General features: G+C 49.9%; 1 protein-coding gene across 1 annotated transcript in view; it reads right to left on the bottom strand.

Moving 5' to 3' along the window:
• Positions 1–18,341, bottom strand: part of LOC135518608 (piezo-type mechanosensitive ion channel component 2-like) — a 328,980-nt gene that overhangs the window by 231,549 nt on the left and 79,090 nt on the right. Inside the window, 1 exon segment of the mRNA XM_064943769.1 lies at positions 17,258–17,300. Within this exon segment, the coding sequence (XP_064799841.1) occupies positions 17,258–17,300 (43 nt within the window).

Here is an 18,341-nt window from a genome sequence, read left to right as displayed (position 1 = left end):
CTGGCCATCCCCCAGAGCCTGGGTCCTCTCTAGGTTTCTTCCTTGGTTCCTACCTTTCTAGACAGACAAGCCTTATACAGACAGACAGGCCTTATCCAGACAGACAGGCCTTATCCAGACAGACAGACAGACAGACAGACAGACAGACAGACAGACAGACAGACAGACAGGCCTTATCCAGACAGACGCGCCTTATCCAGAGAGACAGACAGACAGGCCCTATCCAGACAGCAGACATGGTAGGAGTAAAGGCATCAATAGGAGAACACACTCACTCACCTCTCTGGGATCTAATTATCTGTGGTACAGGAATGTCCAAATGCAGCCAACTCCTTTTGTCACTACTCTAATCTAAAGTGTGTGTGTGTGTGTGTGTGTGTGTGTGTGTGTGTGTGTGTGTGTGTGTGTGTGTGTGTGTGTGTGTGTGTGTGTGTGTGTGTGTGTGTGTGTGTGTGTGTGTGTGTGTGTGTGTGTGTGTGTGTGTGTGTGTGTGTGACAGGGGCACTGGGCAGAGCAGTAAAGGCTGTGAGAGACGTTATGAGGTTAGCATCAGATAGGGCTTGTTGACAGACTGCCAGACATAATGAGGTTTAACATGCATCAGATAGGGCTTGTTGACAGACTGCCAGACATAATGAGGTTTATCATGCATCAGATAGGGCTTGTTGACAGACTGCCAGACATAATGAGGTTTATCATGCATCAGATAGGGCTTGTTGACAGACTGCCAGACATAATGAGGTTTATCATGCATCAGATAGGGCTTGTTGACAGACTGCCAGACATAATGAGGTTTAACATGCATCAGATAGGGCTTGTTGACAGACTGCCAGACATAATGAGGTTTATCATGCATTAACTGAAACCCCAAGTTGAGAAGTACAGGTCAGAACGATCAAGAGTCTTCAGAAACCTAGGGTTGTTGACACTCAATTACCTACATATAGACGACCAGAACCCAATCAGACCTGGTCAGAAGTAGTGTACTACAGGCCCTATGGTCAGAAGTAGTGCACTACAGGCCCTATGGGTCTTGGTCAGAAGTAGTGTACTACAGGCCCTTGGGTCTTGGTCAGACAGTGTACTACAGGCCCTATGGGTCTTGGTCAGAAGTAGTGTACTACAGGCCCTATGGTCAGAAGTAGTGTACTACAGGCCCTATGGGTCTTGGTCAGAAGTAGTGTACTAGAGGCCCTATGGGTCTTGGTCAGAAGTAGTGTACTACAGGCCCTATGGTCAGAAGTAGTGCACTACAGGCCCTATGGTCAGAAGTAGTGTACTACAGGCCCTATGGGTCTTGGTCAGAAGTAGTGCACTACAGGCCCTATGGTCAGAAGTAGTGCAATACAGGCCCTATGGGTCTTGGTCAGAAGTAGTGTACTACAGGCCCTATGGTCAGAAGTAGTGCACTACAGGCCCTATGGTCAGAAGTAGTGCACTACAGGCCCTATGGGTCTTGGTCAGAAGTAGTGTACTACAGGCCCTATGGTCAGAAGTAGTGCACTACAGGCCCTATGGGTCTTGGTCAGAAGTAGTGTACTACAGGCCCTATGGTCAGAAGTAGTGCACTACAGGCCCTATGGTCAGAAGTAGTGTACTACAGGCCCTATGGGTCTTGGTCAGAAGTAGTGCACTACAGGCCCTATGGTCAGAAGTAGTGCACTACAGGCCCTATGGGTCTTGGTCAGAAGTAGTGTACTACAGGCCCTATGGGTCTTGGTCAGAAGTAGTGCACTACAGGCCCTATGGTCAGAAGTAGTGTACTACAGGCCCTATGGCACTTGGTCAGAAGTAGTGTACTACAGGCCCTATGGTCAGAAGTAGTGCACTACAGGCCCTATGGGTCTTGGTCAGAAGTAGTGCAGTACAGGCACTATGGTCAGAAGTAGTGCACTACAGGCACTATGGGTCTTGGTCAGAAGTAGTGCACTACAGGCCCTATTGGTCTTGGTCAGAAGTAGTGTACTACAGGCCCTATGGGTCTTGGTCAGAAGTAGTGCACTACAGGCCCTATGGGTCTTGGTCAGAAGTAGTGTACTACAGGCCCTATGGTCAGAAGTAGTGTACTACAGGCCCTATGGGTCTTGGTCAGAAGTAGTGTATTACAGGCCCTATGGGTCTTGGTCAGAAGTAGTGTACTACAGGCCCTATGGTCAGAAGTAGTGTACTACAGGCCCTATGGGTCTTGGTCAGAAGTAGTGTACTACAGGCCCAATGGTCAGAAGTAGTGCACTACAGGCCCTATGGGTCTTGGTCAGAAGTAGTGCACTACAGGCCCTATGATCAGAAGTAGTGCACTACAGGCCCTATGGGTCTTGGTAAGAAGTAGTGAACTACAGGCCCTATGGTCAGAAGTAGTGCACTACAGGCCCTATGGGTCTTGGTCAGAAGTAGTGCACTACAGGCCCTATGGGTCTTGGTCAGAAGTAGTGCACAACAGGCCCTATGGTCAGAAGTAGTGCACTACAGGCCCTATGGTCAGAAGTAGTGTACTACAGGCCCTATGGGTCTTGGTCAGAAATAGTGTACTACAGGCCCTATGGGTCTTGGTCAGAAATAGTGAACTACAGGCCCTATGGTCAGAAGTAGTGTACTACAGGTCCTATGGCACTTGGTCAGAAGTAGTGCACTACAGGCCCTATGGGTCTTGGTCAGAAGTAGTGCACTACAGGCTTTATTGGTCTTGGTCAGAAGTAGTGTACTACAGGCCCTATGGGTCTTGGTCAGAAGTAGTGCACTACAGGCCCTATGGGTCTTGGTCAGAAGTAGTGTACTACAGGCCCTATGGTCAGAAGTAGTGTACTACAGGCCCTATGGGTCTTGGTCAGAAGTAGTGTACTACAGGCCCTATGGGTCTTGGTCAGAAGTAGTGTACTACAGGCCCTATGGGTCTTGGTCAGAAGTAGTGCACTACAGGCCCTATGGGTCTTGGTCAGAAGTAGTGTACTACAGGCCCTATGGGTCTTGGTCAGAAGTAGTGTACTACAGGCCCTATGGGTCTTGGTCAGAAGTAGTGCACTACAGGCCCTATGGGTCTTGGTCAGAAGTAGTGCACTACAGGCCCTATGGGTCTTGGTCAGAAGTAGTGCACTACAGGCCCTATGGTCAGAAGTAGTGCACTACAGGCCCTATGGTCAGAAGTAGTGTACTACAGGCCCTATGGGTCTTGGTCAGAAGTAGAGCACTACAGGCCCTATGGGTCTTGGTCAGAAGTAGTGCACTACAGGCCCTATGGTCAGAAGTAGTGAACTACAGGCCCTATGGGTCTTGGTCAGAAGAAGTGCACTACAGGCCCTATGGGTCTTGGTCAGAAGTAGTGCACTACAGGCCCTATGGGTCTTGGTCAGAAGTAGTGCACTACAGGCCCTATGGGTCTTGGTCAGAAGTAGTGCACTACAGGCCCTATGGTCAGAAGTAGTGTACTACAGGCCCTATGGGTCTTGGTCAGAAGTAGTGTACTACAGGCCGTATGGTCAGAGGTAGTGTAATACAGGCCCTATGGTCAGAAGTAGTGCACTACAGGCCCTATGGGTCTTGGTCAGAAGTAGTGTACTACAGGCCCTATGGTCAGAAGTAGTGCACTACAGGCCCTATGGTCAGAAGTAGTGTACTACAGGCCCTATGGGTCTTGGTCAGAAGTAGTGTACTACAGGCCCTATGGGTCTTGGTCAGAAGTAGTGCACTACAGACCCTATGGGTCTTGGTCAGAAGTAGTGTACTACAGGCCCTATGGGTCTTGGTCAGAAGTAGTGTACTACAGGCCCTATGGGTCTTGGTCAGAAGTAGTGCACTACAGGCCCTATGGGTCTTGGTCAGAAGTAGTGCACTACAGGCCCTATGGTCAGAAGTAGTGCACTACAGGCCCTATGGTCAGAAGTAGTGCACTACAGGCCCTATGGGTCTTGGTCAGAAGTAGAGCACTACAGGCCCTATCGGTCTTGGTCAGAAGTAGTGCACTACAGGCCCTATGGTCAGAAGTAGTGAACTACAGGCCCTATGGGTCTTGGTCAGAAGAAGTGCACTACAGGCCCTATGGGTTCTTGGTCAGAAGTAGTGTACTACAGGCCCTATTGGTCTTGGTCAGAAGTAGTGTACTACAGGCCCTATGGGTCTTGGTCAGAAGTAGTGCACTACAGGCCCTATGGGTCTTGGTCAGAAGTAGTGCACTACAGGACCTATGGTCAGAAGTAGTGTACTACAGGCCCTATGGGTCTTGGTCAGAAGTAGTGTACTACAGGCCCTATGGTCAGAGGTAGTGTACTACAGGCCCTATGGTCAGAAGTAGTGCACTACAGGCCCTATGGGTCTTGGTCAGAAGTAGTGCACTACAGGCCCTATGGTCAGAAGTAGTGAACTACAGGCCCTATGGGTCTTGGTCAGAAGTAGTGCACTACAGGCCCTATGGGTCTTGGTCAGAAGTAGTGTACTACAGGCCCTATGGTCAGAAGTAGTGCACTACAGGCCCTATTGGTCTTGGTCAGAAGTAGTGCACTACAGGCCCTATGGGTCTTGGTCAGAAGTAGTGCACTACAGGCCCTATGGGTCTTGGTCAGAAGTAGTGTACTACAGGCCCTATGGGTCTTGGTCAGAAGTAGTGTACTTGGTCAGAAGTAGTGTACTACAGGCCCTATGGGTCTTGGTCAGAAGTGTACTAGAGGCCCTATGGGTCTTGGTCAGAAGTAGTGTACTACAGGCCCTATGGTCAGAAGTAGTGCACTACAGGCCCTATGGTCAGAAGTAGTGTACTACAGGCCCTATGGGTCTTGGTCAGAAGTAGTGCACTACAGGCCCTATGGTCAGAAGTAGTGCAATACAGGCCCTATGGGTCTTGGTCAGAAGTAGTGTACTACAGGCCCTATGGTCAGAAGTAGTGCACTACAGGCCCTATGGTCAGAAGTAGTGCACTACAGGCCCTATGGGTCTTGGTCAGAAGTAGTGTACTACAGGCCCTATGGTCAGAAGTAGTGCACTACAGGCCCTATGGGTCTTGGTCAGAAGTAGTGTACTACAGGCCCTATGGTCAGAAGTAGTGCACTACAGGCCCTATGGTCAGAAGTAGTGTACTACAGGCCCTATGGGTCTTGGTCAGAAGTAGTGCACTACAGGCCCTATGGTCAGAAGTAGTGCACTACAGGCCCTATGGGTCTTGGTCAGAAGTAGTGTACTACAGGCCCTATGGGTCTTGGTCAGAAGTAGTGCACTACAGGCCCTATGGTCAGAAGTAGTGTACTACAGGCCCTATGGCACTTGGTCAGAAGTAGTGTACTACAGGCCCTATGGTCAGAAGTAGTGCACTACAGGCCCTATGGGTCTTGGTCAGAAGTAGTGCACTACAGGCACTATGGTCAGAAGTAGTGCACTACAGGCACTATGGGTCTTGGTCAGAAGTAGTGCACTACAGGCCCTATTGGTCTTGGTCAGAAGTAGTGTACTACAGGCCCTATGGGTCTTGGTCAGAAGTAGTGCACTACAGGCCCTATGGGTCTTGGTCAGAAGTAGTGTACTACAGGCCCTATGGTCAGAAGTAGTGTACTACAGGCCCTATGGGTCTTGGTCAGAAGTAGTGTATTACAGGCCCTATGGGTCTTGGTCAGAAGTAGTGTACTACAGGCCCTATGGTCAGAAGTAGTGTACTACAGGCCCTATGGGTCTTGGTCAGAAGTAGTGTACTACAGGCCCAATGGTCAGAAGTAGTGCACTACAGGCCCTATGGGTCTTGGTCAGAAGTAGTGCACTACAGGCCCTATGATCAGAAGTAGTGCACTACAGGCCCTATGGGTCTTGGTAAGAAGTAGTGAACTACAGGCCCTATGGTCAGAAGTAGTGCACTACAGGCCCTATGGGTCTTGGTCAGAAGTAGTGCACTACAGGCCCTATGGGTCTTGGTCAGAAGTAGTGCACAACAGGCCCTATGGTCAGAAGTAGTGCACTACAGGCCCTATGGTCAGAAGTAGTGTACTACAGGCCCTATGGGTCTTGGTCAGAAATAGTGTACTACAGGCCCTATGGGTCTTGGTCAGAAGTAGTGCACTACAGGCCCTATGGGTCTTGGTCAGAAGTAGTGCACTACAGGCTTTATTGGTCTTGGTCAGAAGTAGTGTACTACAGGCCCTATGGGTCTTGGTCAGAAGTAGTGCACTACAGGCCCTATGGGTCTTGGTCAGAAGTAGTGTACTACAGGCCCTATGGTCAGAAGTAGTGTACTACAGGCCCTATGGGTCTTGGTCAGAAGTAGTGTACTACAGGCCCTATGGGTCTTGGTCAGAAGTAGTGTACTACAGGCCCTATGGGTCTTGGTCAGAAGTAGTGCACTACAGGCCCTATGGGTCTTGGTCAGAAGTAGTGTACTACAGGCCCTATGGGTCTTGGTCAGAAGTAGTGTACTACAGGCCCTATGGGTCTTGGTCAGTAGTGCACTACAGGCCCTATGGGTCTTGGTCAGAAGTAGTGCACTACAGGCCCTATGGGTCTTGGTCAGAAGTAGTGCACTACAGGCCCTATGGTCAGAAGTAGTGCACTACAGGCCCTATGGTCAGAAGTAGTGTACTACAGGCCCTATGGGTCTTGGTCAGAAGTAGAGCACTACAGGCCCTATGGGTCTTGGTCAGAAGTAGTGCACTACAGGCCCTATGGTCAGAAGTAGTGAACTACAGGCCCTATGGGTCTTGGTCAGAAGAAGTGCACTACAGGCCCTATGGGTCTTGGTCAGAAGTAGTGCACTACAGGCCCTATGGGTCTTGGTCAGAAGTAGTGCACTACAGGCCCTATGGGTCTTGGTCAGAAGTAGTGCACTACAGGCCCTATGGTCAGAAGTAGTGTACTACAGGCCCTATGGGTCTTGGTCAGAAGTAGTGTACTACAGGCCGTATGGTCAGAAGTAGTGTAATACAGGCCCTATGGTCAGAAGTAGTGCACTACAGGCCCTATGGGTCTTGGTCAGAAGTAGTGTACTACAGGCCCTATGGTCAGAAGTAGTGCACTACAGGCCCTATGGTCAGAAGTAGTGTACTACAGGCCCTATGGGTCTTGGTCAGAAGTAGTGTACTACAGGCCCTATGGGTCTTGGTCAGAAGTAGTGCACTACAGGCCCTATGGGTCTTGGTCAGAAGTAGTGTACTACAGGCGCTATGGGTCTTGGTCAGAAGTAGTGTACTACAGGCCCTATGGGTCTTGGTCAGAAGTAGTGCACTACAGGCCCTATGGGTCTTGGTCAGAAGTAGTGCACTACAGGCCCTATGGGTCTTGGTCAGAAGTAGTGCACTACAGGCCCTATGGTCAGAAGTAGTGCACTACAGGCCCTATGGTCAGAAGTAGTGCACTACAGGCCCTATGGGTCTTGGTCAGAAGTAGAGCACTACAGGCCCTATGGGTCTTGGTCAGAAGTAGTGCACTACAGGCCCTATGGTCAGAAGTAGTGAACTACAGGCCCTATGGGTCTTGGTCAGAAGAAGTGCACTACAGGCCCTATGGGTTCTTGGTCAGAAGTAGTGTACTACAGGCCCTATGGTCAGAAGTAGTGCACTACAGGCCCTATTGGTCTTGGTCAGAAGTAGTGTACTACAGGCCCTATGGGTCTTGGTCAGAAGTAGTGCACTACAGGCCCTATGGGTCTTGGTCAGAAGTAGTGCACTACAGGACCTATGGTCAGAAGTAGTGTACTACAGGCCCTATGGGTCTTGGTCAGAAGTAGTGTACTACAGGCCCTATGGTCAGAGGTAGTGTACTACAGGCCCTATGGTCAGAAGTAGTGCACTACAGGCCCTATGGGTCTTGGTCAGAAGTAGTGCACTACAGGCCCTATGGTCAGAAGTAGTGAACTACAGGCCCTATGGGTCTTGGTCAGAAGAAGTGCACTACAGGCCCTATGGGTCTTGGTCAGAAGTAGTGTACTACAGGCCCTATGGTCAGAAGTAGTGCACTACAGGCCCTATTGGTCTTGGTCAGAAGTAGTGCACTACAGGCCCTATGGGTCTTGGTCAGAAGTAGTGCACTACAGGCCCTATGGGTCTTGGTCAGAAGTAGTGTACTACAGGCCCTATGGTCAGAAGTAGTGCACTACAGGCCCTATGGGATCTTGGTCAGAAGTAGTGCACTACAGGCCCTATGGTCAGAAGTAGTGTACTACAGGCCCTATGGGTCTTGGTCAGAAGTAGTGCACTACAGGCCCTATGGTCAGAAGTAGTGCACTACAGGCCCTATGGGTCTTGGTCAGAAGTAGTGTACTACAGGCCCTATGGGTCTTGGTCAGAAGTAGTGCACTACAGGCCCTATGGTCAGAAGTAGTGCACTACAGGCCCTATGGGTCTTGGTCAGAAGTAGTGTACTACAGGCCCTATGGTCAGAGGTAGTGTACTACAGGCCCTATGGTCAGAAGTAGTGTACTACAGGCCCTATGGGTCTTGGTCAGAAGTAGTGCACTACAGGCCCTATGGGTCTTGGTCAGAAGTAGTGCACTACAGGCCCTATGGTCAGAAGTAGTGTACTACAGGCCCTATGGGTCTTGGTCAGAAGTAGTGTACTACAGGCCCTATGGTCAGAGGTAGTGTACTACAGGCCCTATGGTCAGAAGTAGTGCACTACAGGCCCTATGGGTCTTGGTCAGAAGTAGTGCACTACAGGCCCTATGGTCAGAAGTAGTGCACTACAGGCCCTATGGTCAGAAGTAGTGTACTACAGGCCCTATGGGTCTTGGTCAGAAGTAGAGCACTACAGGCCCTATGGGTCTTGGTCAGAAGTAGTGCACTACAGGCCCTATGGTCAGAAGTAGTGAACTACAGGCCCTATGGGTCTTGGTCAGAAGAAGTGCACTACAGGCCCTATGGGTCTTGGTCAGAAGTAGTGTACTACAGGCCCTATGGTCAGAAGTAGTGCACTACAGGCCCTATTGGTCTTGGTCAGAAGTAGTGCACTACAGGCCCTATGGGTCTTGGTCAGAAGTAGTGCACTACAGGCCCTATGGGTCTTGGTCAGAAGTAGTGTACTACAGGCCCTATGGTCAGAAGTAGTGCACTACAGGCCCTATGGGATCTTGGTCAGAAGTAGTGCACTACAGGCCCTATGGTCAGAAGTAGTGTACTACAGGCCCTATGGGTCTTGGTCAGAAGTAGTGCACTACAGGCCCTATGGTCAGAAGTAGTGCACTACAGGCCCTATGGGTCTTGGTCAGAAGTAGTGTACTACAGGCCCTATGGGTCTTGGTCAGAAGTAGTGTACTACAGGCCCTATGGTCAGAAGTAGTGCACTACAGGCCCTATGGGTCTTGGTCAGAAGTAGTGTACTACAGGCCCTATGGTCAGAGGTAGTGTACTACAGGCCCTATGGTCAGAAGTAGTGCACTACAGGCCCTATGGGTCTTGGTCAGAAGTAGTGTACTACAGGCCCTATGGGTCTTAGTCAGAAGTAGTGCACTACAGGCCCTATGGGTCTTGGTCAGAAGTAGTGTACTACAGGCCCTATGGGTCTTGGTCAGAAGTAGTGTACTACAGGCCCTATGGTCAGAAGTAGTGCACTACAGGCCCTATGGGTCTTGGTCAGAAGTAGTGCACTACAGGCCCTATGGGTCTTGGTCAGAAGTAGTGTACTACAGGCCCCATGGGTCTTGGTCAGAAGTAGTGTACTACAGGCCCTATGGTCAGAAGTAGTGCACTACAGGCCCTATGGTCAGAAGTAGTGCACTACAGGCCCTATGGTCAGAAGTAGTGCACTACAGGCCCTATGGTCAGAAGTAGTGCACTACAGGCCCTATGGGTCTTGGTCAGAAGTAGTGCACTACAGGCCCTATGGGTGTTGGTCAGAAGTAGTGTACTACAGGCCCTATGGGTCTTGGTCAGAAGTAGTGCACTACAGACCCTATGGTCAGAAGTAGTGTACTACAGGCCCTATGGATCTTGGTCAGAAATAGTGTACTACAGGCCCTATGGTCAGAAGTAGTGCACTACAGGCCCTATGGTCAGAAGTAGTGTACTACAGGCCCTATGGGTCTTGGTCAGAAGTAGTGCACTACAGGCCCTATTGGTCTTGGTCAGAAGTAGTGCACTACAGGCCCTATGGGTCTTGGTCAGAAGTAGTGCACTACAGGCCCTATGGTCAGAAGTAGTGCACTACAGGCCCTATGGTCAGAAGTAGTGTACTACAGGCCCTATGGTCAGAAGTAGTGTACTACAGGCCCTATGGTCAGAGGTAGTGCACTACAGGCCCTATGGGTCTTGGTCAGAAGTAGTGCACTACAGGCCCTATGGGTCTTGGTCAGAAGTAGTGTACTACAGGCCCTATGGGTCTTGGTCAGAAGTAGTGTACTACAGGCCCTATGGTCAGAAGTAGTGCACTACAGGCCCTATGGTCAGAAGTAGTGCACTACAGGCCCTATGGTCAGAAGTAGTGCACTACAGGCCCTATGGGTCTTGGTCAGAAGTAGTGCACTACAGGCCCTATGGGTGTTGGTCAGAAGTAGTGTACTACAGGCCCTATGGGTCTTGGTCAGAAGTAGTGCACTACAGACCCTATGGTCAGAAGTAGTGTACTACAGGCCCTATGGATCTTGGTCAGAAATAGTGTACTACAGGCCCTATGGTCAGAAGTAGTGCACTACAGGCCCTATGGTCAGAAGTAGTGTACTACAGGCCCTATGGGTCTTGGTCAGAAGTAGTGCACTACAGGCCCTATGGGTCTTGGTCAGAAGTAGTGCACTACAGGCCCTATTGGTCTTGGTCAGAAGTAGTGCACTACAGGCCCTATGGGTCTTGGTCAGAAGTAGTGCACTACAGGCCCTATGGTCAGAAGTAGTGCACTACAGGCCCTATGGTCAGAAGTAGTGTACTACAGGCCCTATGGTCAGAAGTAGTGTACTACAGGCCCTATGGTCAGAGGTAGTGCACTACAGGCCCTATGGGTCTTGGTCAGAAGTAGTGCACTACAGGCCCTATGGGTCTTGGTCAGAAGTAGTGTACTACAGGCCCTATGGTTCTTGGTCAGAAGTAGTGTACTACAGGCCCTATGGTCAGAAGTAGTGCACTACAGGCCCTATGGTCAGAAGTAGTGCACTACAGGCCCTATGGTCAGAAGTAGTGCACTACAGGCCCTATGGGTCTTGGTCAGAAGTAGTGCACTACAGGCCCTATGGGTGTTGGTCAGAAGTAGTGTACTACAGGCCCTATGGGTCTTGGTCAGAAGTAGTGCACTACAGACCCTATGGTCAGAAGTAGTGTACTACAGGCCCTATGGATCTTGGTCAGAAATAGTGTACTACAGGCCCTATGGTCAGAAGTAGTGCACTACAGGCCCTATGGTCAGAAGTAGTGTACTACAGGCCCTATAGTCAGAAGTAGTGTACTACAGGCCCTATGGGTCTTGGTCAGAAGTAGTGCACTACAGGCCCTATGGGTCTTGGTCAGAAGTAGTGCACTACAGGCCCTATTGGTCTTGGTCAGAAGTAGTGCACTACAGGCCCTATGGGTCTTGGTCAGAAGTAGTGCACTACAGGCCCTATGGTCAGAAGTAGTGTACTACAGGCCCTATGGGTCTTGGTCAGAAGTAGTGCACTACAGGCCCTATGGGTCTTGGTCAGAAGTAGTGCACTACAGGCCCTATGGGTCTTGGTCAGAAGTAGTGCACTACAGGCCCTATGGTCAGAAGTAGTGTACTACAGGCCCTATGGTCAGAAGTAGTGTACTACAGGCCCTATGGTCAGAGGTAGTGCACTACAGGCCCTATGGGTCTTGGTCAGAAGTAGTGTACTACAGGCCCTATGGGTCTTGGTCAGAAGTAGTGCACTACAGGCCCTATTGGTCTTGGTCAGAAGTAGTGTACTACAGGCCCTATGGGTCTTGGTCAGAAGTAGTGTACTACAGGCCCTATGGGTCTTGGTCAGAAGTAGTGCACTACAGGCCCTATGGGTCTTGGTCAGAAGTAGTGTACTACAGGCCCTATGGGTCTTGGTCAGAAGTAGTGTACTACAGGCCCTATGGGTCTTGGTCAGAAGTAGTGCACTATGAAGGGAATAGGGTGCCATTTGGGACATATAGCCTATGTCAGATCTCTGGCCACACGAATACATTACATTAAGTGGTGTGTATCGCGCTACTTAAGGATATTTGGGAAGTGGACAAGCCTCCAAACTCAATCTGTGGTGGCTGGTGGCTGGACAAACGGGAGGGTGGACTCATTATAATGGTTCGGATGGAATCAAATGGAACGGTATCAAACACATTCCTCAGATTTTAAAAGCACACCATCCGCCACTGAATACACGGAATTGAGAAGAAATACATGTGAGATCGTTCACTTGTATATCACCCAGAATAAAAGGAGAAGTGTGGGAATTTCTATGGGACAAATCGTTTACGAAATCAACAAGGCAGGTCCTACAGGCCCTAGTTTCTACCTTCTTAACAACACTATCAACAAGGCAGGTCCTACAGGCCCAAGTTTCTACCTTCTTAACAACACTATCAACAAGGCAGGTCCTACAGGTCCTAGTTTCTACCTTCTTAACAACACTATCAACAAGGCAGGTCCTACAGGCCCTAGTTTCTACATTCTCAACAACACTATCAACAAGGCAGGTCCTACAGGCCCTAGTTTCTACCTTCTTAACAACACTATCAACAAGGCAGGTCCTACAGGCCCTAGTTTCTACATTCTTAACAACACTACCAACAAGGCAGGTCCTACAGGCTCTAGTTTCTACCTTCTTAACAACACTATCAACAAGACAGGTCCTACAGGCCCTAGTTTCTACCTTCTTAACAACACTATCAACAAGGCAGGTCCTACAGGCCCTAGTTTCTACCTTCTTAACAACACTATCAACAAGGCAGGTCCTACAGGCCCTAGTTTCTACCTTCTTAACAACACTATCAACAAGACAGGTCCTACAGGCCCTAGTTTCTACCTTCTTAACAGCACTATCAACAAGGCAGGTCCTACAGGCCCTAGTTTCTACCTTCTTAACAACACTATCAACAAGGCAGGTCCTACAGGCCCTAGTTTCTACCTTCTTAACAACACTATCAACAAGGCAGGTCCTACAGGTCCTAGTTTCCACCTTCTTAACAACACTATCAACAAGGCAGGTCCTGCAGGCTCTAGTTTCTACCTTCTTAACAACACTATCAACAAGGCAGGTCCTACAGGCCCTAGTTTCTACCTTTTACAACACTATCAACAAGGCAGGTCCTACAGGCCCTAGTTTCTACTTTAACAACACTATCAACAAGGCAGGTCCTACAGGTCCTAGTTTTGTCACACCTGGACTACTGTCCAGTCGTGTGGGTGCCACAAAGAAGGACTCAGAGCAGGGCAGCACGGCTGGCTCAGAGCAGGGAAGCACGGCTGGCTCAGAGCAGGGCTGCACGGCTGGCTCAGAGCAGGGCAGCACGGCTGGCTCAGAGCAGGGCTGCACGGCTGGCTCAGAGCAGGGCTGCACGGCTGGCTCAGAGCAGGGCTGCACGGCTGGCTCAGAGCAGGGCAGCACGGCTGGCTCAGAGCAGGGCAGCACGGCTGGCTCAGAGCAGGGCAGCACGGCTGGCTCAGAACAGGGCAGCACGGCTGGCTCAGAACAGGGCAGCGCGGCTGGCTCAGAGCAGGGCAGCGCGGCTGTTTCAGAGCAGGGCAGCGCGGCTGGCTCAGAGCAGGGCAGCGCGGCTGGCTCAGAACAGGGCAGCGCGGCTGGCTCAGAACAGGGCAGCGCGGCTGGCTCAGAACAGGGCAGCGCGGCTGGCTCAGAACAGGGCAGCGCGGCTGGCTCAGAACAGGGCAGCGCGGCTGGCTCAGACCAGGGCAGCGCGGCTGGCTCAGAGCAGGGCAGCACGGCTGGCTCAGAACAGGGCAGCGTGGCTGGCTCAGAACAAGGCAGCACGGCTGGCTCAGAACAGGGCAGCACGGCTGGCTCAGAGCAGGGCAGCGCGGCTGGCTCAGAACAGGGCAGCACGGCTGGCTCAGAGCAGGGCAGCACGGCTGGCTCAGAGCAGGGCAGCACGGCTGGCTCAGAACAGGGCAGCGGGCTGGCCCTTGGATGTACACAGTGGGCTAATATTATTAATATGCATGTCAATCTCTCCTGGCTCAAAGTGGAGGAGAGATTGACTTCATCACTACTTGTATTTATGAGAGGTATTGACATGTTAAATTATACCGAGCTGTCTGTTTAAACTACTGGCACACAGCTCAGACACCCATGCATTACCCCACAAGACATGCCACCAGAGGTCTCTTCACAGTCCCCAAGTCCAGAACAGACTATGGGAGGCACACATTACTACATAGAGCCATGACTACATGGAACTCTATTCCACAGTACTACATAGAGCCATGACTACATGGAACTCTATTCCACAGTATTACATAGAGCCATGACTACATGGAACTCTATTCCACAGTATTACATAGAGCCATGACTACATGGAACTCTATTCCACAGTACTACATAGAGCCATGACAACATGGAACTCTATTCCACAGTATTACATAGAGCCATGACTACATGGAACTCTAATCCACATCAGGTAACTGATACAATCAGTAGAATCCAAAAAACAGATAAAAATACACCTTATGGAACAGCGGGGACTGTCACACACATACAGGTACAGTCATATGTACACACAGCACATGATAACATACACACTATACACACACGTACACATGGATGTTGTATTGTAGATATGTGACAGTGGAGTAGTGGCCTGAGGGAACACACTGAATGTGTTGGGTAAATGTAATGAAATGTAATTTCATGTAATATTTTAAATTGTATAAACTGCCTTAATGTTGCTGGACCCCAGGAAGAGTAGCTGCTGCCTTGGCAGGAACTAATGGGGATCCATAATAAACCCCAGGAAGAGTAGCTGCTGCCTTGACAGGAACTAATGGGGATCCATAATAAACCCTAGGAAGAGTAGCTGCTGCCTTGGCAGGAACTAATGGGGATCCATAATAAACCAAAGGAACTGCTGCCTTGGCACAGTATCCATAATAAACCCCAGGAAGAGTAGCTGCTGCCTTGACTAACTAATGGGGATCCATAATAAACCCCAGGAAGAGAAGCTCAGGAACTAATGATCCAATAAACCCCAGGAAGAGTAGCTGCTGCCTTGACAGGAACTAATGGGGATCCATAAAAACCCCAGGAAGAGAAGCTGCTGCCTTGACAGGAACTAATGGGGATCCATAATAAACCCCAGGAAGAGTAGCTGCTGCCTTGACAGGAACTAATGGGGATCCATAATAAACCCCAGGAAGAGAAGCTGCTGCCTTGGCAGGAACTAATGGGGATCCATAATAAACCCCAGGAAGAGTAGCTGCTGCCTTGGCAGGAACTAATGGGGATCCATAATAATCCCCAGGAAGAGTAGCTGCTGCCTTGACAGGAACTAATGGGGATCCATAATAAACCCCAGGAAGAGTAGCTGCTGCCTTGGCTGGAACTAATGGGGATCCATAATAAACCCCAGGAAGAGTAGCTGCTGCCTTGGCAGGAACTAATGGGGATCCATTAATCCCCAGGAAGAGTAGCTGCTGCCTTGACAGGAACTAATGGGGATCCATAATAAACCCCAGGAAGAGTAGCTGCTGCCTTGGCTGGAACTAATGGGGATCCATAATAAACCCCAGGAAGAGTAGCTGCTGCCTTGGCAGGAACTAATGGGGATCCATAATAAACCCCAGGAAGAGTAGCTGCTGCCTTGACAGGAACTAATGGGGATCCATAATAAACCCCAGGAAGAGTAGCTGCTGCCTTGACAGGAACTAATGGGGATCCATAATAAACCCCAGGAAGAGTAGCTGCTGTCTTGGCAGGAACTAATGGGGATCCATAATAAACACCAGGAAGAGTAGCTGCTGCCTTGGCTGGAACTAATGGAGATCCGTAATAAACCCCAGGAAGAGTAGCTGCTGCCCTGGCTGGAACTAATTGGGATCCGTAATAAACGACAGGAAGAGTAGCTGCTGCCTTGGCAGGAACTAATGGGGATCCATAATAAACCCCAGGAAGAGTAGTTGCTGCCTTGACAGGAACTAATGGGGATCCATAATAAACCCCAGGAAGAGTAGCTGCTGCCTTGACAGGAACTAATGGGGATCCATTATAAACTCCAGGAAGAGTAGCTGCTGTCTTGGCAGGAACTAATGGGGATCCATAATAAACCCCAGGAAGAGTAGCTGCTGCCTTGGCAGGAACTAATGGGGATCCATAATAAACCCCAGGAAGAGTAGCTGCTGCCTTGACAGGAACTAATGGGGATCCATAATAAACCCCAGGAAGAGTAGCTGCTGCCTTGACAGGAACAATTGGGATCCGTAATAAACGACAGGAAGAGTAGCTGCTGCCTTGGCAGGAACTAATGGGGATCCATAATAAACCCCAGGAAGAGTAGTTGCTGCCTTGACAGGAACTAATGGGGATCCATAATAAACCCCAGGAAGAGTAGCTGCTGCCTTGACAGGAACTAATGGGGATCCATTATAAACTCCAGGAAGAGTAGCTGCTGTCTTGGCAGGAACTACTGGGGATCCATAATAAACCCCAGGAAGAGTAGCTGCTGCCTTAACAGGAACTAATGGGGATTCATAATAAACCCCAGGAAGAGTAGCTGCTGCCTTGACAGGAACTAATGGGGATCCATAATAAACCCCAGGAAGAGTAGCTGCTGCCTTGGCAGGAACTAATTCCGTTAGTTTAGTCTTATTAGTTGCACCTGTTCCTTTTGTGTTTCTTGTTTCTTCTATTTAAGCCTGTTAGGCCCGCTTAGGTGTGTGCGGGATTATTTTGTGTTCTCTGGCAATTGTGGATGTGGTTTTGTTCTCTGGATCGTTTGCCCTGTGTTTGGGTTGGTCAGTGTGTATGCGCCCTGTGTTTTGGGTTGGTCAGTGTGTATGCGCCCTGTGTTTTGGGTTGGTCAGTGTGTATGCGCCCTGTATTTTGGGTTGGTCAGTGTGTATGCGCCCTGTGTTTTGGGTTGGTCAGTGTGTATGCGCCCTGTGTTTTGGGTTGGTCAGTGTGTTTGCGCCCTGTGTTTTGGGTTGGTCAGTGTGTATGCGCCCTGTGTTTTGGGTTGGTCAGTGTGTATGCGCCCTGTATTTTGGGTTGGTCAGTGTGTATTCGCCCTGTGTTTTGGGTTGGTCAGTGTGTATGCGCCCTGTGTTTTGGGTTGGTCAGTGTGTATGCGCCCTGTGTTTTGGGTTGGTCAGTGTGTATGCGCCCTGTGTTTTGGGTTGTTCAGTGTAGGTTTGTATTGACAGTATGTTTGAATTGTCTTACCTTTCAAAGCCAATCTGACGTATAGATTTCTCCCACCTTGAACCTGAACAAAATCACAAGAGCATTTATAAGAGCAGGTACAGATTAAGAGCATTTATAAAATCAGATACAGATTAATGTCATACTTTCCAGGTCCATACCCAAACAGTTCGAACTACTAATTCTGAAAATTACTCTCTCCAGAAATAAGTCTCTCACTGTTGTCGCCTGCTACCGACCCCCCTCAGCTCCCTGCTGTGCCCTGGACACCATTTGTGAATTGATTGCCCCCATCTAGCTTCAGAGTTTGTTCTGTTAGGTGACCTAAACTGGGATATGCTTAACACCCCGGCAGTCCTACAATCTAAGCTAGATGCCCTCAATCTCACACAAATCATCAAGGAACCCACCAGGTACAACCCTAACTCTGTAAGGAAGGGCACCCTCATAGACGTCATCCTGACCAACTGGCCCTCCAGATACACCTCCGCTGTCTTCAACCAGGATCTCAGCGACCACTGCCTCATTGCCTGCATCCGCTACGGTGCCGCAGTCAAACGACCACCCCTCATCACTGTCAAACGCTCCCTAAAACACTTCTGTGAGCAGGCCTTTCTAATCGACCTGGCCCGGGTATCCTGGAAGGACATTGACCTCATCCCGTCAGTTGAGGATGCCTGGTCATTCTTTAAGAGTAACTTCCTCACCATTTTAGATAAGTATGCTCCGTTCAAAAAATGCAGAACTAAGAACAGATACAGCCCTTGGTTCACTCCAGACCTGACTGCCCTCGACCAGCACAAAAACAGCATCAAACAGTCCCCGCGATATGCAACTGTTCAGGGAAGTCAGGAACCAATACACGCAGTCAGTCAGGAAAGCTAAGGCCAGCTTCTTCAGGCAGAAGTTTGCATCCTGTAGCTCCAACTCCAAAAAGTTCTGGGACACTGTGAAGTCCATGGAGAACAAGAGCACCTCCTCCCAGCTGCCCACTGCACTGAGGCTAGGGAACACGGTCACCACCGACAAATCCATGATTATCGAAAACTTCAACAAGCATTTCTCAACAGCTGGCCATGCCTTCCGCCTGGCTACTCCTACCTCG

This window comes from Oncorhynchus masou, chromosome 3 (assembly GCF_036934945.1).
Source record: "Oncorhynchus masou masou isolate Uvic2021 chromosome 3, UVic_Omas_1.1, whole genome shotgun sequence".
Classification (NCBI taxonomy): domain Eukaryota; kingdom Metazoa; phylum Chordata; class Actinopteri; order Salmoniformes; family Salmonidae; genus Oncorhynchus; species Oncorhynchus masou.
This window is presented reverse-complemented; position numbering and strand designations above follow the sequence as displayed.